General features: G+C 36.3%; 1 protein-coding gene across 7 annotated transcripts in view; it reads right to left on the bottom strand.

Annotated features, from left to right (window-relative positions):
• The window catches only part of ANKS1B (ankyrin repeat and sterile alpha motif domain containing 1B), a 1,261,968-nt gene that overhangs the window by 1,041,217 nt on the left and 196,073 nt on the right, over nt 1-24,678 (bottom strand). For 6 of the 7 annotated variants that reach the window (XM_025401058.1, XM_025401057.1, XM_025401056.1 and 3 more), the window contains exons 5-7: nt 8,397-8,472; nt 6,212-6,313; nt 2,225-2,338 (exon numbers count right to left, since the gene is read on the bottom strand). The exons of the other annotated variant lie outside the window; for it this stretch is intronic. In XM_025401058.1, coding sequence (XP_025256843.1) covers nt 2,225-2,338; nt 6,212-6,313; nt 8,397-8,472 — 292 coding nt within the window. The remainder of the gene's footprint in view (nt 1-2,224; nt 2,339-6,211; nt 6,314-8,396; nt 8,473-24,678) is intronic. 7 annotated transcript variants of the gene reach the window in all.

A 24,678-nucleotide genomic window follows, 5' to 3' on the forward strand; every position in this document is an offset into this window, starting at 1 on the left:
ATGACCCAAGATATATGAAAAGGTGCTCAACATCACTAATTATCAGGGAAATGTAAATCAAAGCCACAATGGGTTATCACCTCACATCCATTAGAGTGGCTATTCTCAAAAAGACAAAAGATAGGAGGTGTTGCTGAGGATGTGGAGAAAGGGAAGCCTGTATGCTGTCAGTGGGAATGTAAAATGGTATAGCCACTATGGAAAACAGTATGGAGATTCCTCAAAAAATTAAAAATAGAATTACCATATGATTCAGTAATCCCACTTTGGAGTGCTTATTCAAAGTAAATGAAACCAGTATCATGAAAAGATATCTGCACCCTTCTGTGTTGCGGGAAGTCAAGGACCCCAAACGGAGGGACCAGCGGGAACCGTGGCAGAGGAACATAAATTGTGAAGATTTCATGGATATTTATCAGTTCCCAAATAATACTCTTATAATTTCTTATACCTGTCTTTATTTTAATGTCTTAATCCTGTTATCTTCATAAGCTGAGAATGTATGTCACCTCAGGACCACTATTGTGTTAACTGTACAAACTGATTGTAAAACATGTGTGTTTGAACAATACGAAATCAGTGCACCTTGAAAAACAACAGAATAACAGCGATTTTAGGGAACAAGGGAAGACAACCATAAGGTCAGACTGCCTGTGGGGTCGGGCAAAATAGAGCCATATGTTTCTTCTTGCAGTGAGCCTATAAATGGATGTGCAAGTAGGAGAGATATCACTAAATTCTTTTCCTAGCAAGGGATTTTAAATATTAAGACCCTAGGAAAAGAATTGCATTCCTGGGGGGAGGTCTATAAACAGCCACTCTGGGAGTGTCTGTCTTATGCGGTTGAGATAAGGACTGAAATATGCCCTGGTCTCCTGCAGTACCCTCAGGCTTATTAGGGTGGGGAAAAAATCCCACCCTGATAAATTTGAGGTCAGACCAGTTCTCTGCTCTCGAACCCTGTTTTCTGTTGTTTAAGATGTTTATCAAGACAATATGTGCACAGCTGAACATAGACCCTCATCAGTAATTCTAATTTTGCCCTTTGCCTTGTGATCTTTGCTTTTTCCCTTGCCCTGTTTCCTCTGAAGCATGTGATCTTTGCTCTGCCTTTTGCCCTTTGAAGCATGTGATCTTTGTGACCTACTCCCTGTTCGTCCACCCCCTCCCCTTTTGAAATCCCTAATAAAAACTTGCTGGTTTTGTGGTTCAGGTGGACATCATGGACCTACCGATATGTGATGTCACCCCTGGCGGCCCAGCTGTAAAATTCCTCTATTTGTACTCTTTCTCTTTATTTCTCAGACACTTAGGGAAAACAGAAAGAACCTATGTTAAAATATCAGGTTCCCCCGATACTTCTGTTCATTACGGCATTCTTCAGAACAGCCAAGACATGAAAACAAATCCACTGAGAGATGAATAGATAAAGAAAATGCAGTGGGTGTATACATTTATATACATACTACACAAACAATAGACTATTATTCAGCCTTTAAAAAGAAGAAGATCTTTCCATTTGTAACAACATGGATGAACCTAGAGGGCATTATGCTAAGTGAGATGAACCAGGTACAGAAAGACAAATACTGCATGATCTCACATGTGGAATCTAAAAAAGTCAAAGTCATAAAACAGAGAGTAGAATAGGTGATTGCCAGGGGCTGGGGAGTGAAGGAGATGAGAAAGTGTTGATCAAAGGGTATTAAGGTTCAGTTACGGGGGATTAATAAATTCTGGAGATTTAAAATACAGCATGGTGACTATAGTTAATAATATTCTATTGTATACCTGAAACTTACTAAGAGAGTTATCTTAAGTGTTCTCTCCACAAAAAAACAAACAAAAAAAAACTATATGAGATGATGGCTATGTTAATTAGTTGATTTTAGCAGTTATTCCACAAAGTATATATCAAATTGTACACTGTAAATATATACAATTTTCATTTGCCAAGTGTACCTCAATAAAGCTGGGGAAAAACACATTTAAGAAAAAAACACATCTAAGAAATATATACTCCAGATAAACTTCATTACAGCAGGCTTGGTTTTCTGCTTTGCTCACTGCTGTTTCTCAGGGCTGAGAGGCTCTAACCAGTAACAGAAGCTCTTATAAATGGATGAAATATAGAGTATAGGATATAACCTATTAGACTTGAAATTTTCACAACTGTACATACAAGTCTAGTATGGTTTCCAGGGCTTTATAATTAGGTACTCACTTTTGGTCTTTCGGGTGGGAGACTCAACAGGAGATGAAATGTGTGTTTCTTGTGTTGCATCTTCCTGCACAGGCTCTTCAAGGACTGTAGATCTTCCCACACCTTCTAAATACTCTGTGTGTATACATTTTTGAGATTACATACTTGAATTCATTTATTTTAAAACCAGTACATTTTATGTTTTACTTCTGGTGATCAGTTTTGCATTTATTTTCTCATATCCTAAGTTTTCAAAAGAACTTCAAAAAACCAAACATATCAAAAGAACATCATGATGACCTTAAAGTTTTAATTTAAAAAAAAGACACCAGATTATTTGGGAGAAACTCTTGAACCCCTTTCTTCTAAAAACTAAACTTAAAACATTCTTTCCTTAAAAATAAATTCACCTATTGAAGATACAATAAACTCCTTGTTCTCCTTACTTCCATCTGAAGATTTTAAACTGTCTGAAAGATGCTTTGAATAGATTTAAACCCTCAAACAGGAATGTCAAATTCAGATGGACACTACAACCAGCCAGGTAACATAAATGAATGAAATGGAATAAGTTCATTTTAAAATGGTGCTGTAATCTTGTAAGATAAGTACAATTTGCATATTAACTTTATTTCCACAAAGAAATAATGTTCATTGACATTATTCTTTAAGTAATGTCCTATACTCAGCCTATTTTTCATTTTTCCAGTTTTGATACAAATATAATATTAGGAATAGCAGCTTAAACTTAAATATTGCTTACTATGGACCCAGCATTGTTCTAAGTATTTTGTATACATTAACTCATCTAATCCTTACAAAACTATGACACAAGCACGATCTAAGTTTTAAAGATTACAAGTAAAGGGGGAATATTATTAACTTGTCCATGTTCATTCAGCTAATAGGTGGCAAAGCCAGATAAATATAAGACAAGAAAACATCTCGCTTTTCTCTTAATCACAAAGAAAACAGCATCTGAATGTAGAAATATACGTTAACCAATATTCAGCCTCACAGACCATGTTTAACCAGAGAAAAAAATGACCAATCTAAAGTTCATCCCTGAAATAAAACTTCTTTTAGAGAAACCAAAACTCCAGAGTTTGAGCTAAAATTCCAGATTTTTTTTTTTTTTTTTTTTTTTGAGATGGAGTCACTCTGTCACCCAGGCTGGAGTTCAGTGGTGTGACCTCAGCTCACTGCAAGCTCCACCTCCCTGGTTTAAGCCATTCTCCTGCCTCAGCCCCCTGAAGTAGCTGAGACTACAGACATGTGCCACCACACCCGGCTAATTTTTTTTGTATTTTTAGTAGAGACAGGGTTTCACCATGTTGGCCAGGCTGATCTCGAACTCCTGACCTCGTGATCCGCCCACCTCAGCTTCCCAAAGTGCTGGGATTACAGGCGTGAGCCACCGCGCCCAGCCAAATTCTAGCTTTTTAAATGTTAACAGCTAATCCAATTTTTATGGAAACACAATGTGGGCTCAAAATATGTGATATAAACAAAGCATGTGTGCTATGTGCCAAAGCATTCAGCCCACAAGTGGCTAGTTTGTAACCTCTGTATAAAGATTAAATTAACAGATCTCTTTTCATACAGATCATTTGCTTATACTTCTTTATTCAAGAATCTTTTTCTTAAAATCTAATAAAGAAAATTTGTACTCTCATGCCAAACAAGTATGTCCTCATACCATTTAAATAATTTCTACCAGGGAAATCCAGGAATGCAAAGAACAGAGATGATGTGTTCACATTCTGAAATTTGCCAATAATTAGAGAACTTCAAAGATGTCCTGTATCCTGTATGCCCTGTCACAAATTAACATACCTAATTAATCTTGACCATTTAGGAGAGCAAAGATAGTTACTCCTATGTAACAACACCTTATCTTAGATAAACCAATGCAGTATGTTTTTAAAAAGTCCATGATTATGTCACACCCCCTTTTCTAGTGAGTGACATTTATTTTGCTTTTCCCAAAAGACATATTACACACATGCTTCAGTTTTTAAAAGTTCAGTGAGAGGTGGCCAGGTGCAGTGGCTCACTCCTGTAATCCCAGCACTTTGGGAGGCCGAGGCAGGTGGACCACGAGATCAGGAGATCGAGACCATCCTGGTTAACACGGTGAAACCCCGTCTCTAGTAAAAATATAAAAAAAAAAAAACTAGCCGGGCAAGGTGGTGGCCACCTGTAGTCCCAGCTACTCAGGAGGCTGAGGCAGGAGAATGGCGTGAACCCGGGAGGTGGAGCTTGCAGTGAGCCCAGAGGGTGCCACTTCACTCCAGCCTGGGTGACAGAGCAAGACTCCGTCTCAAAAACACAAACAAAACGTTCAGTGAGAGGCTGGGCACCGTGGCTCCTGCCTGTAATCCCAGCACTTTAAGAGGCCAAGGAGGCTGGATCACCTGAGGTCAGGAGTTCAAGACCAGACTGGCCAATGTGGTAAAATCCCCTCTCTACTAAAAATACAAAAAGTAGCCGGACATGGTGGCAAGTGCCTATAATCCCAGCTACTTGGGAGGCTGAGGTAGAAGAATCACTTGAACCCAGGAGGTGGACATTGCAGTGAGCCAAGATCGCACCGCTGCACTCCAGCCTGGGCAACAAGAGCAAAACTCCCTCACAAAAAAAAAAAAAAAAACACGCACACACACAAAAACAAAATTCAGTGAGACTCAAAATCCAATATGAAATGCAAAGCGTCTAGAGGGAGAAGACTGATAAAAATAGTATGTGCCACTCTTATTTTTTAGCTTTTATTCAATTTAATTTTAATTTATATAAAAGGCTATGATTGGATTCTTCTCTGATTCATCTCTGCATGCATTTGACTTGCAATTAACTTCTTTATTGATAAGAAAATTGTAGGGGCCTGAACTTCCCTGAAATGTTTTGGAAATAGAGAAGAGAGGACAATGGCCGCATATTGTGCTTCTATTCTTTTTACTCCTCCTTGGCTTTTGTTGACTACTGTATCTACATGTTCCCTGCCTGACTTGGTTTTAATTCATTTACCTTCCTGCAGAATAATGCTGTTCTTCAGCTTCCCAACTGACACCTAATAAAACCTATCTCACCACCCTCCTCTGTCATACTTGCAGCCAATCCATAACAAGTGTAGGAAATAATCACTGCTGAACAGGGTAGGAGCTAAAGGAGAGAAAAAACATCTGGGGTTTTTAAGTAACATGCTACATGACAGGCCTAATCATCAAACGGGAAAGGAAAGCATTTAAATCTAATTTTTAATAAAAGTTTTAGTTCAAGTGGTGAAGTATGCAAACTGCAAATAACAAAAATCATACCTAGATAGTTGTCAAACCTTCAACAGAGCTAATGACTGCCACTAACAACAAATGTACTTAAATGACTTTTACCAGAAACTAAGGCTGGTAAGACTGAGTTATTTTATACCATTGGATTAGGAAGGAAATAATCTGTATTCTTTTGGCTAAATACAATTTTTGTTATTATTGATAATCTAACATTTAGATATAAGCTCTCCCACTTAAGATACATGAATTTGAACAAATCAAATCTCTCAGAGCCTCAGTTTCCCTTATGTGCAAAAATAAAATAATGCCTGACTTATCTTACTTCATAGGGTCATAGAAACCAAAGTAGTAGCAAATCCCTGAAAACACTCAAAGTATTATTCAAATGTGAAATAATACTTAATCATCACTACTTTATAGCTTTATTAACTTCCAGCTCATAACTACATATTTACTACATATATATGAATTTTAAAAATACTTCTAATATCAAATGAGTAAATAAACACTTTAACTTCTTTAAAATACTTACTGAGTAGTTAAAGACCAAAAATAAAACACTAAAAGATATTATTATTTAGTTTAAAAGTCTGCCATAAAAAATAAAACTAGTAAGTTTGTTCAAAAGTAAACACTAACAAAAAATCAAAAAGAAAACTATAACAGTTTTAACCTTATCTTAACTTTAAGGCAAACTCATCCATCATTCAATACTGTTTACCTTGTAAGAGTGTTGCAATCTGGAGAGATTTCTGAGATGGATGTTCTTTCAGAATGTCCAAGACAGTTCTACCTAAGCTATCCTTTATGTTGGCATCAATTCCTGAAAGAAAAAGAAAAACTCACTAGATATACACCACTGAAGTGTTCTCAAAAGATACTATCAGTATCTAACTGCTGTAATTTCAAACATATACAGACCAAGCACTAAAAGTGATTTAAAAAAAATTAAGTTCTACACACACACACACACACACACACACACACACACACACACACACGCACAAGATTTTAGCAAGAAAGAAGGCAGGGGCCTATTGTTACCAAAGATTAGGAACATTCTTGATCAGGAGTTAACTCTCAAAGGGCACCCACCCAATGCTTAAGATTGTTTTTCAGGACCCTATGGTACCTTTTTTTTTTTTTTTTTTTTTTTTTTTTTTTTTTTTTTGAGATGGGAGTCTTGCTCTGTCGCCCAGGCTGCAGTGCAGTGGCATGATCTCGGCTCACTTCAAGCTCCGTCTCCCAGGTTCACGCCATTCTCCTGCCTCAGCCTCCCAAATAGCTGGGACTACAGGTGCCCACCACCACGCCCAACTAATTTTTTTGTTGTTGTTTTTTTGTATTTTTAGTAGAGATGGGGTTTCACTGTGTTAGCCAGGATGGTCTTGATCTCCTGACCTCGTGATCTGCCCGCCTTGGCCTCCCAAAGTGCTGGGATTACAGGCGTGAGCCACCGTGCCCGGCCAACCCTATGATATCTTTGGGTTATAACTACCTAACTCAATAGCACACTATCACACTGAAAAATGTTATTGATTTAGAATGTGAATTCCTAAAGCATAATGGTCATGTGATTTATATTCTCTGTATAATATGGTATAAATATTTAGTAGATTATAATCATGTACCATGTAAGTAACATAAGAACAGTCTTAGAACACTTGAATCTTCATAGAGTTGAAAAAGGATGATTATTTTGAACTGTTGTCCACACAGAATTTATTCAAATACAAGGTCAAATACTCCATGATATTTATTTATCCTAGATTGTATTTGTCAGTCACATTCATCATCCACTTGATGAGCAAACTTATTGAAGTGTGTAACTAAAACACCTGTTATTACTTTCGTTGTGGAAATATATATTGTATGAAAGAACTTATTTTAACGTAGCAAATAGCTTTCACCACCCTAAAAATTTTATGAATTTTCCAAACACACAATTGCAAAAAAAAAAAAAAAGCCAATTTACAGGATCTGGTCCCAAATGTTAGTCCATTGTAAGATTATTAAATACATGTTTAAATTTGCATAGGAATGTGTGACCAGCACATATTAATGTTTAGGTGGTTTCCTCAAATCCTTTGTTATAACACCACACTGCATGACAAAGTTAAATATAAATGAAACTTTAACTTTGTTAAATTATGTACAAATACAATCACAATACAATAGTCTGCCAATGTTTTTCATTTTATTTTTTTAGAGGAAAATAAACACACTATATTCCATAACATGAAAAATTTCCATCAGTTGTTTACAAGCATGAATTTGTACCCATGCCTTTTGATCTTTAAAACAAATCTGACCTCAATTTTAGTTTTATTTCATTTCAATCAGAAAGTACATGTGAAAATAAATAAGCCAACTTTATCGTTCCTTCAAAACACTCCCTTTGAAAGGTTCCCTTTAAAATAAATTTCTGTAGCCTACTAAAAATAGTTACTCAGTTAATGAACTAACTAGGACAATTTACCTTAAGGAGAGGGAGCTCAAATCTCTGTTTACTGTAGTTCACAATATAAAACATAGAAAAACTATTATGTTCTTCAATAAACCAAACAATTGTGACAATTTCTCAAGGATCAATTCCTCTCTCTTACAGAAGGCAGAAATCTCCTTTTTCTTTTGGCAGTTTATCTCTAAAGTACTTAAATGCATAAAATTGTAATAACTAAGAAGTTTGTACTTAAAACATGTATTGCAAAAAGGAAGTTGCACATTGATATCAATGTTATCTAAATACTGAAGCTCAGTTCTACATAATATGAATACATATCTGCATTTTAGAGTAAAGACAAGAGGGTGATTTGTGAAGAAAACTGTGTTATTTTCCTTTGTCGATTCCCAAAATAGAAACGGTATCTGGCAGGATAAGCTCCATGCAGAATCACAATAGTTACCTGTTTCTAACAGAACTCGTACAACATCCACCTTTCCAAACAAAGCTGCTTCATGAAGTGCACTCCCCTTTTCTGTCTGGAAAAAAAAAAGTAAGAAAAAAGAAAGCACGGTTGTATTTGGAATGCTTACAGGTTTTAAAAAAGTGCTCACATTTTATATATTCCTACATATTTTCTGTACTCTCAGCCCTCCCTAACAGAAAGGTAACATGGAATAAAGAAGAGATTCTAAAAGAAAAATCCATTGTCTTGGGGATTATAAAACACCTCTGCTTCTAAATAGAAATTTGGGCCAGGTGCAGCGACTCATGTCTGTAATCCCAACACTTTGGGAGGCTGAGGCAGATGGATCACCTGAGGTCAGGAGTTCGAGACCAGCCTGGCCAACATGGCAAAACCCCATCTTCTCTACTAAAAATACAAAAATTAGCCACGCGTGGTGGTACATGCCTGTAATCCCAGCTACTCAGGAGGCTAAGGCAGGAGAATCGTTTGAACTCAGGAGGCAGAGATTGCAGTGAGCCAAGATCATGCCACTGCACTCCAACCTGGGTGACAGAGTGAGACTCCACTTCAAAAATAAATAAATAAATAAATAAATAGCCATTTGACTTTGTTAACGTTAGTATGTCACCTTCTCTTAGCTTTAGCTCTCCTTAAGTATAAAATAAGAGAAGTAATGCCCACCTCACAAGGCTTTTGTGACTATGCAAGAAGCTCATTTAATCAGCATGCATTTATTAAACACCAATTATAGGCCAAGAGTAGCTGAAGGATATTCTGAGGTATGGAAATATCATCCTGGCCCTCATATATTCACATTCTATTTGAAGAGACAGATGTATAAACACAGATGCTCCCTGACTTCCAGTAGGGTTACCTCCTGATAAAGCCACCATAAATTGAGTATCCAATAAGTTGAAAATGCATTTAGGCCAGGCGCAATGGCTCATGCCTGTAATCCCAGCACTCTGGGAGGCCAAGGTGGGTGGATCACCTGAAGCCAGGAGTTCAGGACCAGTCTGACCAACATGGTAAAACCCCACCTCTACTAAAAATAGAAAAAAATTAGCCAGACATGGTGGTGGGCACCTGTAATCCCAGCTACTCAGGAGGCTGAAACAGGGGAATTGCTTGAACCAGGAAGGTGGGGGTTGCAGTAAGCTGAGATCGCACCACTGCACTCCAGCCTAGGTGACAGAGTGAGAATCCATCTCAAAAAAAAAAAAAGAAAAGAAAATGCATTTAAACACACTTAACCTACCAAACATCATAGCCTAGACTAGCCTACTTTAAATATGCTCTGAACACTTACATTAACTTAGAGTTGGGCAAAACCATTTAACACAAAGCCTATTTTATGATAAAGCATTGACTATCTCATATACCGCATATCGCTAGCCTGGGAAAACATCAAGATTCAAAATTTGAAGCATATCAAAATTGCAACAGTTTCACACCATTTTAAAGCTGAGAAATTGTTAAATTAAATCATTGTAAGTTGGGGGCTGTCTGTAAACATTTATGATAAATGAAATCTAAACAATTTAATGTAGCCATAAAAAAGAACAAAATCCTGTCATTCACAGCAACATGGATGGGCCTGGAGAATATTATGTTAAGTGAAATAAGTCAGGAACTGAAGGATAAATACCACATGTTCTCACATATGTGTGAGCTAAAAATGTTGGGCCCATAGAAGTAGAGAGTAATATTATGGTTATGAGAGGCTGGGCAGGGGATCAGGGAGAGAAGGATAGGGTGAATGACTACAAAATTACAGCTATATAGGAGGAAGAAGTCCTAGTATTATTTAGTAGGGTGATGATAGTTAATGACAATGGATTATATATTTTCAATTACTGGAAGAGAGGATTTTTGAATGTTCCCAACACAAAGAAATGACAAATGTTTGAAGTGATAGATATGCTAATTACCCTGTCATTACATACTATATTTCATGTATTGAAATATCACTCTGTATCCCTAAATATGTACAATTATTACATGCAACTAAAAGTAAAATTAAAAAGCAAAAAAAAAATTTAATGTGGCTTAACAAACCCAGATGATCTTTTCTCCCTGCTTTCCTCTCCATCCCATCCTTTGCCCATCACAACCCTCTTCCAAACCTCATACCCTATGCTCCAGGCATACTGAACTCTTTCATAATCATTTCATATTGCTTTCTTCCACAGGGAGTCTCAAAGGCTGGTCTCTCTGCCTGGCAGGATCTAACTCCTAGCACTCTTAATCTAGCCATATAGATATGCCACTAGTTAATTTTCAGCATGAATAAGAATCACCTGCTGAGATAGTTTAAAAACACATTTCTGGGCCCTATCCCCAGAGTTTCTGATTCAGTAGCCTGAGATTAGGCCCTAGAATTTCCATTTCTAACAAATTCCCCTGTGATTCTGAAGGTCTAAACAGTATGCTTTCAGAACCATGAACACGTATTGTATCTCGAATCTTAGCTTAAAATAATTGCATTTATAAAGACATCCCTGGCCCCTGAAGTTTAGTGTTTTTCCTGGATGTTCCACATTAATCTATATTTTCCTTATCACAGCACTCATAATACCACATTATAATTTTATGTAATTGTCTAGTTCCCATAATAAACTGTAAGTTCAGTGGAAATGTAGGGCACATCTATTTTTTCACCATTGTATCCCCAATGCCTAGCAAAGTACTTTGAAAATACAGATGTTTAGGAATTCTTTTGAGGGCAAAAAGTGGAAGGAGGGAAGAACACAGGATGAAAAACTAGGACATTTTGTAAGTAGTGCAGGATGAGATTGATTCTGCCTTGAGGAAGCTCAAGGAAGATTCCAAAGATGATGCTTTTTCAGCTACACAAATGTTAGTTGTCTCTTTTTTATTTTTTTTTAATTCTTTTTCTTCTTCTCTCAAGAATCTAACAAGTATCAGTAGGTCGTGTGTGTGTGTGTGTGTGTGTGTGTGTGTGTGTGTGTGTGCGTGTTTTCAATTGAATAGTATCAAGGTAGCAATTTTGTCACCCTATACTAAATGTGATCTCTAATGTGGGATTCTAATCTCAACCTGAAATAGAAATATCACTATGAAATAACATACAACGTAGAAACTTTTTTTTTTTTTTTTTTTTTTTTTGAGATGAGTCTTGCTCTGTCGCCCAGGCTGGAGTGCTGTGGCATGATCTCGGCTCACTGCAACCTCCATCTCCCCGGTGCAAGCAATCTTCCTGCCTCAGCTTCCAAAGTAGCTTAGATTAAGGTATGCACCACCATGCCCAGCTAATTTTTGTACATTTAGTAGAGATGGGGTTTCACTATGTTGACCAGGCTGGTCTTGAACTCCTGACCTCAAATGATCCACCCACATCAGCCTCCCAAAGTGCTGGGCTCACAGGCATGAGCCACTGCACCTGACCAAAGCTCTTTAATAAAAGTCTATTATATAATTAACCCAATCTAAAGTAGATAAGTACATTATTAAGGAGGTTTGAGGAACACTGAATATCAATGTGATCTGAATGTATCTTCAAGATGGAATGATTGGAATGCACTTGAATTATAATCTGACTGGCATATGTAGATACTGAAAAAATGGAAACAAAAAAATAATTTTTAAATATACAGCACAATTTTGAAGGAAATGAAAAACTGGAAACTGATTCGGCTCTTAAGAAAATATTTCAATGTGGGGCTTGAACATTTTATTTTTTCCCTTCCTTAAAAATACTTCTTGAAATAATCTAATTTTGCTCATTCTCATGCTGTTTTTCAACCAGGCTTCTGATTACTACTTTGATTCCCTTACACTTTTCACAAAATTTTGGACTTGATTTCAGAAAAATCCTTCCTGATATAGCGTGCTTCGGTTCATTCTGAAAACAAACTGAAGAATATTTTAATTCAGGATTGTGAGGGGAAAGAAATAGAATTCCACATAGCCTCAGCGAAAGGGGAGGACAGAAAGTATGAACCCCAGGGGTTAGCTTTGGAACAGGTATTTGTTCCAGGGCATCTGTCAACCCATGCTAGACTAGGGCCTGGACTTTAACCAGCCACTCAAGGTGTGAGTGGCAGTGGGGCAGAAGACAGTCTGAAGTCCAAGCAAGCTGAAAGCTTAGATGAGGGACCCCTGCAAAACTCTAAAACCTCTAAAGAATAACATCCTCAGTGAAAATTAAAACAACAACAACAACACATTGCACAGAAGGGGAAAGGATGTCTAACTAGGTCTTAGTTGTAGATAAGTGAAAAAAGTAAATCCCCCTAAGAATGTCTAACCACAATTCTACACTTATATGGTAAGTTTAAGGCAAAATTGTACAATTTCTATGAACTCCAGATCTTCATCCAAAATGCAGAATCAAGTGGTCCCGGGTTTCTAGTAATACAGGCAGATATAAATGCTTAGAAAAAAGCAGATATAAATCCCCTCTGTAAAAGTACACCTTCAACTCAGGCCTCCAAATATTACAGCAGATGAAGCTCTAAGAAATACAAATTCAAAATTATAAATTATTGAATGTGAAAGGAAACATCCCACCATGAACAAGAATTAGTAAATAAAAATACAAAAGAATAAAACTCACAAAAATTTCACATATTGAAATGGTCAGCTATAGAATATAATATATATGTGATAAATAAGATGAAAGAACTAGAAAAGAATACTTATCAAAATTGACCAGAGGTGAAAACGAACCAACTAGCATTCTAGAAATAGAAAATATAATATTTAAAATCAATGGCTTAATAACATATATCTACTGAAAGGGTATTGAACTGGATGATAGTTTTTTTAAGTACATAATTGATAGGGTTTGGCTATGTCCCCACCCAAATCTCATCTTGAATTTTAGTTCCCATAATCTCCATGTGTCATGAAAGGGACCTGGTGGGAGGTAATTTACTCATGGAGGCAGTTACCCTCATGCTGTTCTCACAACAGTGAGTGAGTTTTCACAAGATCTAATGGTTTTATAAGGGGCTTTTCCCCCTTTGGCTCAGCACTTCCTCTTGTCTGCCACCACGCAAGATGTGACTTTGCTCCTCCTTCACCTTACTCCATGATTATGAAGCTTCCCCAGCCATGTGGAACTGTAAGTCAATTAAACCTCTTTCCTTTATAAATTACAACCTCAGGTATGTCTTTATTAGGAGACATACTAATAGGAGACTTAATTAGGAGAACAGACTAATACAATAATGCAATAAAAAAGAATAAGAGATGAAGGACAGAGCAAAATTGCAGAATATAAGCCTACACCATTTGTCTTTCCCACTGGAACACCGAATATTAACAACTATCTGCACACAGAAAAGCACTGTAACAAGAACCAAAAGTCAGGTGAACAATCACAGTAACTGGTTTTAACTTCCTACTGCTGGAACAGACACTGAGGAAGGCGGAAGAGAAAGTCTTCAATCACAGGCGCCGCCCTTGTTCCATTCCATGGCAGTGGCCATGCTGCAGATAGAAAATCTGTGCGTTTTAGGAAGGGAGAGGGCAGTGACTGAGGAACTTTACATTGAACTCAGTGCTGCTTTGTAAGAGTGGAAAATAAAGCTGTGTGGGGTTCAGCCAGTGCCCACACATTGAGGGGACATTTGGACCAGCCCCAGTTAGAAGGGAATCACCCATCCCAGAGGCTGGAATGTGAGTCTCTCAACAAACCTCACCACTACACTGCAGACTGAAGTGCTCTGGGATCCTCAGTAAACTTGAAAGGCAGTCTAGGACACAAGTACTGCAATTCCTAGGCAAATCCTAGTGCTAGGCTGGGCTTAGAGCCAGTAGACAAGGTTGGCACATGACCTAGGGAGACACCAGCAGATAGGGCTAAGGAAGTGCCTATGCCATCCCTCCACCAACCCCAGGCAGTGCAGTTCGCAACAACAAAAGTAACTTCTCCCTTCTGTTTAAGGAGAGGAGAGTGAAGAGTAAAGAGGACTTTGTCTTGCATCTTAGATACCAGCTCAGCCATAGTAGGACAGGACACTGGGTAGAGTTGTGAAGCCCTAACTCCTGGACATTTCTAGATGTACGTTGGGCTAAAAGGGAACTCACTGCCGTGGAGGAAATAACTCAGTCCTGGCAGGATTCATCATCTGCTGACTAAAGAGCTCTTGGAGCCTAAATAATCAGCAGCAATAACCAGGGAGTATACCATGAGCCTTGTGGTCTGAGAAATGCTGGCTTCAAGGGTCATCCAGCACAGTCCCAGCTGTGGTGGCTAAGGTGAACAACTTCTGTTTGAAAACAGCAGAGGGAAAAGTAAAGGGGCCTTTGCCTTGCACCTAAGGTACTACTTTGGCCACAGTAGGAAAAAGCAAGCAGGCACATGGAGTCTCTGAGTCCAGGCCTAGGCTCTTGGACAACATTTCTGAATCTGTACTGGACCAGAGACGAGCCTACTACCCTATAGGGTGAGTCTGAGACCTCACAGCATTCATCATAAGCTGATGAAAGAGCCCTTGGGCTTTAAGTAAACACTGGCAGTGACCTAGAAGAACCCTCGTAGACCAAAAGTGGTGGTGGTCACCTGTGCCTGTGGAAAGGGAGAGGCTCCTGTGCCTGTGGAAAAGGGAAGAAAGAGTAAGAAGGACTTTGTAATGCAGTGTGAGTCTCAACTTAGCTGCAGTAAATTAGAACATAAGGTAAACTGCTAAGGTTTTTGACTCTAATCCTTGGCTTCCAGACAGCTACTCTGGACATGTCCAGGGTCTGGGGGAACTCACTGCCCTGAAGATAAGGATACAGTGCCAAGCTGGCTTCAGGTCTGACCCAATGCAATGCTAGTGGTGGTTTCCAAAGGGGTGTTTGCATCACCACACCCCCAGGTACAGGTGGCTCAGCACAGAAAGATAGACTCTGTTTCTTTGGGAGAAAGGAGAAAGAAGAGTATTTGCCTGGTAATACATAGAATTCTTCCAGATCTTATCCAATACGACCAAGGCAGTACCTCTATGAGTCTGCAAAAACCACAGTGTTAGTGGGTTTGGGGCCCAAATTTCCTTCAAATGCCTGGAAAGTCTTCCTAAGAAGGACAGATACAAACAAGCCCAGACTGTTAAGACTATAGTCAATATCTAACTCTTCAATGCACAAATACTGATGAATATCTATAAGCATCAAGACCATCCAAGAAAACATGACCTCACCAAATGAACTACATAAGGCACCAGGGACAAGTTCTGGAGAAAAAATAGATATATGATATTTCAGACAGAGGGTTTAAAATAGCTGTTTTGAGGAAACTCAAAGAAATTCAAGATAACACACAGAAGGAATTCAGAATTCTATCAGATAAATTTAACAAAGAGAATGAAATAATTTTAAAAAATCAAGCAAAAATTCTAGAGTTGAAAATTGCAATTGATGTAATGAAGAATGCATTAGAGTCTCTTAAGAGCAGAATTAGTCCAGAAGAAAAAATTAATGACCTTGAAGACAGGTATTTGAAAACACACTCAGAGTCTGTGGCCATACCACCCTGAATGTGCCCGATCTCGTCTGAAAACGAGAATCTGAGAAGAGATTCTTTTTTCTCAGAAGAGAGAAAATAAAAAAAGAGAAGAGAAAATAAAAAAAGAATACAAAGCAATGAAACCTGCTTTCAAGATCTAGAAAACAGTCTCAAAAGGGCAAATCTAAAAGTTACCGGCCTTAAAGAGGAGGTTGAGAAAGAGTTAGGGGTATAAGGTTTATTCAAAGGGATAATATTGGAGAACTTCCCAAACCTAAAGAAAGATATTAACATTCAAGGACAAGAAGGTTATAGAGCACCAAGCAGATTTAAACCAAAGAAGACTACTTCAAGGCATTTAAGAATCAAACTCCCAAAGGTCAAAGATAAATAAATAATCCTAAAAGCAGTAAGAGAAAATAAACAAATAACACACAATGGAGCTCCAATATATCTGGCAGCAGACTTTTCAATGGAAATCTTACAGGTCAGGAGAGTGGCATGACATATTTAAAGTGCTGAAAGAAGAAAACTTTTACCCTAAAATGGTATATCTGGCAAAAATATCCTTCAAGCATGAAAGAGAAATAAAGACCTTCCCAGACGAGCAAAATCTGAGAGATTTCATCAACACCGGAGCTGTCTTACAAGAAATGCTAAAGGAAGTTCTTCAATCTGAAAGAAAAGGATGTTAATAAGCAATAAGAAATCATTTGAAGGTGCAAAACTCATTGGTAATAGGCCACAGAAAACCCGGAATAACACTGTAATTATGGTTTGAAAACTACTTTTATCTTAAGTAGAAACATTAAACAATGAACCAAAAATTAATAATGACTACAACAAATTTTCAAGACACAGAGAATGTGTGTCTTGAAAGACATAAGAGAAACAACAAAAGACATAAAGAGAAACAACAAAAAGTTAAAAAGTTGGGTGACAAAGTTAAAGTGTATAGTTTTTATTAGTTTTCTTTTTCTGTGTTTGTTTCTTAGTTTATGCAATCGGTGTTGTCATCAGTTTAAAGTAATGGGCTATAAGGCAGTATTTGCAAGCCTCATGGTAGCTTCAAATAAAAAAACATACAATGGGTACACAAAAAAATTAAAAAGCATGAAATTAAAGCCTACTGTCAAAGAAAATCACCTTCACGAAAAGGAAGACAGGAAGAAAGGAAAGAAGGAAGAACAGACTGCCAAGAAAAGAGAGAAAAATAACAAAATGACAGGAGTAAGTCCTTACTTATCAACGATAACATTAAATGTATATGGAGTAAACTCTCCAATCAAAAGACACAGAGTGGCTGAATAGATGAAAAAACAAAACCCAATGATCTGATGCCCTCAGGAAGTACATGTTACCTGCAAAGATACACACAGATTAAAAATAAATGGATGTAAAAAGATACTCCATGTCAACAGAAACCAAAAAACCGCAGGAGTAGCTATACGTATATTAGGCAGAATAGATTTTAAGACAAAAATTGTAGGAAAAGACAAAGAAGGTCATTATATAATGACAAAGGGGTCAATTCAGCAAGAGGATATTACAATTGTAAATATATATGCACCAAACACTGGAGTACCCAGATATATAAAGCAAATATTATTAGTGCTAAAGAGAAAGATAGACCTACATACAATAATAGCCGGAGACTTCAACTCCGCACTTTCAGCATTGCATAGATTTTCCAGACAGAAAATCAGCAAATAAACATTGGCCTTAATCTGCACTTTAGAAAAAATAGAACATTTTATCTGATGGCTGCAAAATACACATTCTTCTCCTCAGCACATGGATCATTCTCAAGGACAGACTATGTGTTAGGTCACAAAACAAATTTTTAAACATTTTTTAAAAATGAAAAAATATCAAGCATCATCCCTGACCACAGTGGAATAAAACTATAAATCAATAACAAGATAAATTTTGGAAACTATACAAACAGATGAAAATTAAACAATATGCTCCTGAATAAGTGGGTCAATGAAGAAATTAGAAAGAAAATTTTAAAATTCCTTGAAATAAGATCATGGAAACACAGCATACCAAAACCTATGGGATACAGCAAAAGCAGTACTAAGAGGAAACTTTATAGCCATCAGTGCCTACATCAAAAAGGAGGAAAAACTTCAAATAATCTAATAATGCATCTTAAAGAATTTAAAAAGCAAGAGTAAGCTGAATGCAAAATTAAGAGAAGAAAGGAAATAATAAGGATCAGAGTAGACATAAATGAATTTGAAATGATTAAAAAAAAGACAACATATCAATGAAACAAAAAGTTCTTGTTTTTAAAAGAACAACACAATTGACAATCCTTTAGCCAGACTAAGACGAGAGAGAAGACCCAAATAAATGAAATCAGAAATGAAAAAGGAGACATTACAACTAATATCACAGAAATTCAAAGGATCCATTAGTGGCTGATATGAACAACTGTATACCAACAAACTGAGAAATCTAGAAGAAATGGATAAATTCCTAGATACATACAACCTACTAAAATTGAATCATTAAGAATTCCAAAGCCTGAACAGACCAATAACAAGTAACAAGATCGAAGCCATAATAAAAAGTCTCCCAGTAAAGAAAACTGCAGGACAGATGACTCTGCTGATGAATTCTACCAAACATTTAAAACACTAATACCAATCCTACTCAAACTGTTCTGAAAAACAGAGGAAGATGGAATACTTACAAACCCATTCTACAAGACCAGTATTAATCTGATACTAAACCCAAAGACACATCAAAAAAAGAAAACTATAGACCAATATCTCTAATTGCTATTGATGTAAAAATCCTTAACAAAACATAAGCAAACGAATTCAACAACAAAGTAGGATTTATCCCTGCGATGCAAGGATGGTTCAACATATGCAAATCAATCAGTGTGATACTCTGTATCAACAGAATGAAGGACAAAAAACATGATCATTTCAACTAACACTGAAAACATATTTGATGAAGTCCAACATCCCTTCCTAATTAAAAAAAAATACTCAAAACACCTCAATGTAATAAAAGCCATATATGACAGACTCACGGCTAGTACCATACTGCATGGGGGAAAACCAAAAGCCTTTCCTCTAAGATCTGGAATACAACAAGAATGCCCACTTTCACCACTGTTACTCAAAATAGAACTGGAAATCCTAGCTAGAGCAATTAAACAAGAGAAAGACATAAAGGGCATCCAAATTGGAAAGGAAGAAGTCAAATTATCCTTGTTTGCAGATAATACAATCTTATATTTGGAAAAACCTAAAGACTCCACTGAAAAACTATTAGAACTGATAAACAAATGTAGCAATGTTGCAGGATACAAAATTAACATACAAAAATCAGCAGCATTTCTATATGCCAACAGTAAACAATGTGAAAAAGAAAATTTTAAAAATCCCATTTACAGTAGCCACACATAAAACTAAACATCTAGGAATTAATCAAAGAAGTGAAAAATCTCTACAATGAAAACTGTAAAATACTGATGAAAGAGATTGAAGAGGACACCAAAAATGGAAAGATATTCCATGTTCATGAACTGGAAGAATCAATATTGTTAAAATGTCCAAACTAACCAAAGCAATCTACAGATTCAATGCAATACCTATCAAAATACCAATGACATTTTTCACAGAATGGAAAAACAATCCCAATATTTATACAGAATCACCAAAGACCCAGAATAGCCAAAGCAGGCCTGAGCAAAAAGAATAAAACTGAAGGAATAATATTATGTGACTTCAAATTATACTACAGAGCTATAGTAACCAAATCAGAATGGTACTGGCATAAAATCAGACACATAGACCAATGAAACAAAATAGAAAATCTAGAAAAAAATCCACACACCTACAGTGAACTCATTTTTGACAAAAGAGCCAAGAACATACACTGGTAAAAAGACAGTCTCAATAAATGGTGCTGGTAAAACTGAATATCCATATGCAGAACAATGAAACTAGACTCCTACCTCTCACAATATACAAAACTCAAATCAAAATGGATTAAAGATTTAAATCTAAGACTTCAAACTCTGAAACCACTACAGAAAAACTTTGAGAAAAATCTCCAGGACATTAGTCTCAGCAAAGATTTCTTGAGTAATACTCCACAAGCACAAAGAACCAAAGTAAAAATGGACAAATGAGATCATATCAAGTTAAAAAGCTTCTGCACAGCAAAAGAAACAATCAACGAAGTGAAGAGACAACCCACAGAATGGGAGAAAATATTTGCAAACTACTCATCTGACAAGGGATTAATAACCAGAATATATAAGGAACAAAAAAACTTTATAGGAAAACATCTAGTAATCCAATTGAAATACTGGCAAAACATTTGAATAGACATTTCTCAAAAGAAGACACACAAATGGCAAACAGCTATATGAAAAGGTGCTCAGCATCATTGATCATCAGAGAAATGCAAATTAAAACTACAATGAAATGTCACCTCACCCCAGTTAAAATGGCTTTTATCCAAATGTTAAGCAATAACAAATGCTGGTGAGGATATGAAAACAAGGGAATCCTCATATACTGTAGGTGGGAATGTAAATTAGTACAACCACTATGAAGAACAGTTTGGAAGTTCCTTAAGAAACTAAAAATAGAGCTACCAAATGATCCAGCAATCCCACTGCTGGATACCTACCCCAAAGAAAGGAAATCAGTATTTTGAAGAGATATTTACAATCTCATGTTTGTTGTGGCACTCTTCACAATAGCCAAGATTTGGAAGCAATCTAAGTGTCCATCAACAGAAGAAAGGATACACACACACACATTTTCTTGGAGTACTATACAGCCACACAAAAAGAATAAGATTCTGTCATTTGCAACAACATGGATGGAACTGGAAATCATTACATTAAGTGAAATAAGCCAGGCTCAGACACACAAATATCACATGTTCTCAGTTGTTTGTGGGATCTAAAAATCAAAACAATTGAACTCATAGAGATAAAGAAGGATGGTTACCAGAGGCTGGGAAGGGTAATGGGGGCACAGAGGTTAGAGGGAGGTGGGAATGGTTAAATGGTACAAAAAATAGAAAGAATGAATAAGACCTAGTATTCGATAGCACACAGGGGCACTATGATCAATAAGTATTCAACTGTACATTTAAAAATAAAACAATAAAATTGTTTGTAACACAAAAGATAAATGCTTGAGGGGATGGATACTCAATTTCCCATGATGTGATTATTGTACATTGCATACGTGTACCAAAATACCTCATGTACCCCATAAATATACACACCTACTATGTACCCACAAAAATTTTACATTTAAAATTTTTTAAATGGTTACAGAAACAAATAAGCAAAGAAGGTAAAAAAGAAATATGAGATAGAAAATATGAAAGACGGAATAAAATAAGAGGATTCAATATATGTCTAATCAGAGTTTTAGAAGAAGAAGATAGAGGTAAATAATAGTCAATGGCTAAGAACTTCTTTACATAATTGATAAGACACTAAGTTCCAGGACCAACAAGAAAGATAAATGAAAAGAATACATCCTGGACATATCACAGTAAAACTACAAAACTACTAAGATAATAACTTTAAAACACCCTGAGGGAAAAAAATGCCTAAAAAGAAGTAATAATTATATCAATAGCTGACTTCTCAACAAAAATATAGTCAGAAGAAAGTATAATGCCTTCATGTGACAAGAGAAAAAAAACTATCAACCTAGCATTCTACATTCAGCCAAACTACCTTCTAAGAATGAGAGTAAAATAAAAACATTTTCAGACAGACTAAAAATGAATGGTTACTTAAGACTCTTACTGAAAGAACTTCTATAGGATATAATTCGGAAAAGGAACTGAGATGCAAGAAGTAATGATAAATAAAGAGAACAGTTAATATGAGGCTAAATCTAAACAAATATTTAAAAATATAGTAGTGTCTACTTTCGGCACTGATTTGGTTTCCCAGGTACTTTGATAAAGGATGATGCACACTGTAGACACTGAAAGGGTCCCACCTTATATACAGGGATTATATTCCAAGCATCCCAGTGGATGTCTAAGACCAAGGATAGTGCTGAACCCGAATGTCATCCATCAGAATTCATTTCTGTTCATGTCTTCCATCAACAAATTTAAGGCCTTTTCCATCTTAACTAAGCACTTACCGTGCACTATAGCTGCAACTTCTGCAGTTTGAGGCGCAACAGCAAAACTAGTACAAATTTCTTTTTCTTTCTTCTCAACTTCAGATAGAGGATTCATTCTTACCATAGATCTTAGCAACCTCTGTGTACAAGTTTTTCTTTTCTTTAGTAGGTCAAGAACTTTCACCTTTTCACTTAGAGGAAGCACTTCACAGCTTCTCTTTGGAATATTCAAATTGTCAGCATCACTACTCTTGTGCTTTGGGGCCATTATTAAGTAAAATATGGGTGACTTGAACCCAAGCAGTGCAATACCAGAACAGTCGATCTGATAACCAAGAGGGCTACCAATAGGCGAGTAGTGTCTACAGCACAGAGATGCTGGACAAAGGGATGATTCATGTCCCAGGCAGGACAAAGAACGATGGTGAGAGGTTTCATCATGCTACTCAGAATAGCATGCAATTTAAAACTTATAAGTTGTTTATTTCTATAATTGTCCATTTAATGTTTTCAGACCGTGGTTGACTGCAAGCATCTGAAACTACAGAAAACTAAACCTCAGATAAAGGTTGGATGGGTGGCAGGGGGTGGGGGGAACTATTATATTCCAGACAATGAAAATACATAATCTCCACCATAAATCAACAAATCTCTTTCTGCAAAAAGCAGATGTAGCAAACCTGGGTTTCAGTGGCAGCTTGGCTTTTAATAGCTTGGGAAAATCACTTAATATCTCTGAAAATTCATATATCCTATGAGAAAAATATTAAAAACCTAACAGATACATCCATGTTGTGTGGGAAAAATTAAAAATAAAACACAAATTTTAAAAACCTAATACAGTTATTAGGAAGGTTAAATAAGATAAACATACAACAAATAAGATTTTGTAAGTGTTTTATTAAACTATAAAGTAATGACAAGTATTATCAATAATATTTCTATTAAAAAAGCAATTAGAAAACCTATTTTTAAAAGTAACCTCAATTATGTTAATATTAATTACATACATGTATATCCTTTACATTATTCCAAGATAAAAATGCTATGTTAAGTAGAACTAATGTTTTCATACAATAAGAAGACACAGAATTCTTCAATAAAAATAGAAAAGGTTAGTAGATGATAAACATATTTTTAGCCTGTAAAAATGAATCCATTTTTACAAATTCAAGGTTGTTGTAATTAGCTTCTTTGGTAAGAGAACACGAGAACTGTCAAATGGAATGGATTGGTCTCATAATTCTAAGGTAAACAGTGGTACCAAGAACTATTTACTGCTATCACAATGTTATCACATAGTGTACAGAATTTAAATATGTTAAACCCATGGACTTTTCAAAATATAGATTAATTATGTATTAATTTCTTTCTTTTCATCAGAGATCAGAAAAATTTAAGAATATTTTGCCAAGGTGTAAAGAATTAAAAAAAAAAATGTGCCCTGTGGCTTATCACACCCTAGACAGAGTCCGTGTCTAATTGTCTAATATTCTCACTAAAACGAGCACTATTCTGTACATCCCAGCATTCTGCCCCAAATCTACAACCCATAACCGGCCAGACCTTGAAAAATTCTATTCTTGTGAAATATTTAGTCCAAAACATTTTATAAGAAAGTAGAAAGTCTACAAAAAAACAACATTCAACTACATGAACCCAACGGCTCCTATCCCTGGAGATTTCAGTCCTGCTTTTCTTACGGATCGAAATTCTCCATTTTATTTAAAGTAATCATTTTAAACAAACAAAATTTCCAAAATAGATAATCATGCAGTTTATAACACAGTGACATTTCAAAACTTATCCAGTAACCACACATAAAGCACTCATAACATCTCAGCACCTTTTAGGGGGGAAAAAAGACAAACTTCTGAACACAGTGATGAAAACAGCTGTGCAAAAAGTACTGAAATGATATATATGTTAACATCAATAACTGAATTGTTGATGAAAGCAAAAGAAATTCTGTCATTGATTAGAAACGTCTATTAAAGTCAAGCCTCGGTAGCACCAAAGCTGAGAAAAACAAGATAAGTCGCAGGAAAAAGGGAGAGAAGATGACGTTCATGTTTACAGCCCTGGGTTTCAGTTTCCCTTCTTTTTGGCGTTATATATTTCTGTGACTTCCATGGAAGCTCAGTTGTGCATTTAAAGGGATGTTTGTTATATTTTATCCAAAACTTAGGTTTTAAAGTCATTTTTAGGTTGTTTTAAAGTCGTTTTTAGGTTATCTATTCTACCAGAGTGCCAAAACAGCAGATGGAAAAGGGAGGCAAAGATGTCAGAGCTTAGCTGCACTGGTTCCCCCTTCCAAATTTAGCACTCCAACCATAATCCTCCTGAAGCCTGCAAAAGAGAATGACGAGATAAAGGAAGACCAATTCTTGATTAAAGGAGAAAATAAAGATAACACTGATGATAAGCAATAAAGCAATAAAGATTGTGGTGACGATCAGTACAGAAACTAGCACAGATAGCATAAAACTGTGAGAAGCAAGACCCACAACTACTGTGACAACTGGTGAATACAGATAACCTTACTGGAGATGAAGAAAAAACAACTAGAATGGCATTTAACCCAGAAGTAAAATTCCCTAGTACCCTGTTTGGTACTTAGCCATGTGGGCACCTCTTGGAATGAAAAAAAAAAAATCTTAAAAGATAACAACTCAACTTAGCA

This window comes from Theropithecus gelada, chromosome 11, assembly GCF_003255815.1.
Source record: "Theropithecus gelada isolate Dixy chromosome 11, Tgel_1.0, whole genome shotgun sequence".
NCBI classification, from domain to species: Eukaryota; Metazoa; Chordata; class Mammalia; order Primates; family Cercopithecidae; genus Theropithecus; species Theropithecus gelada.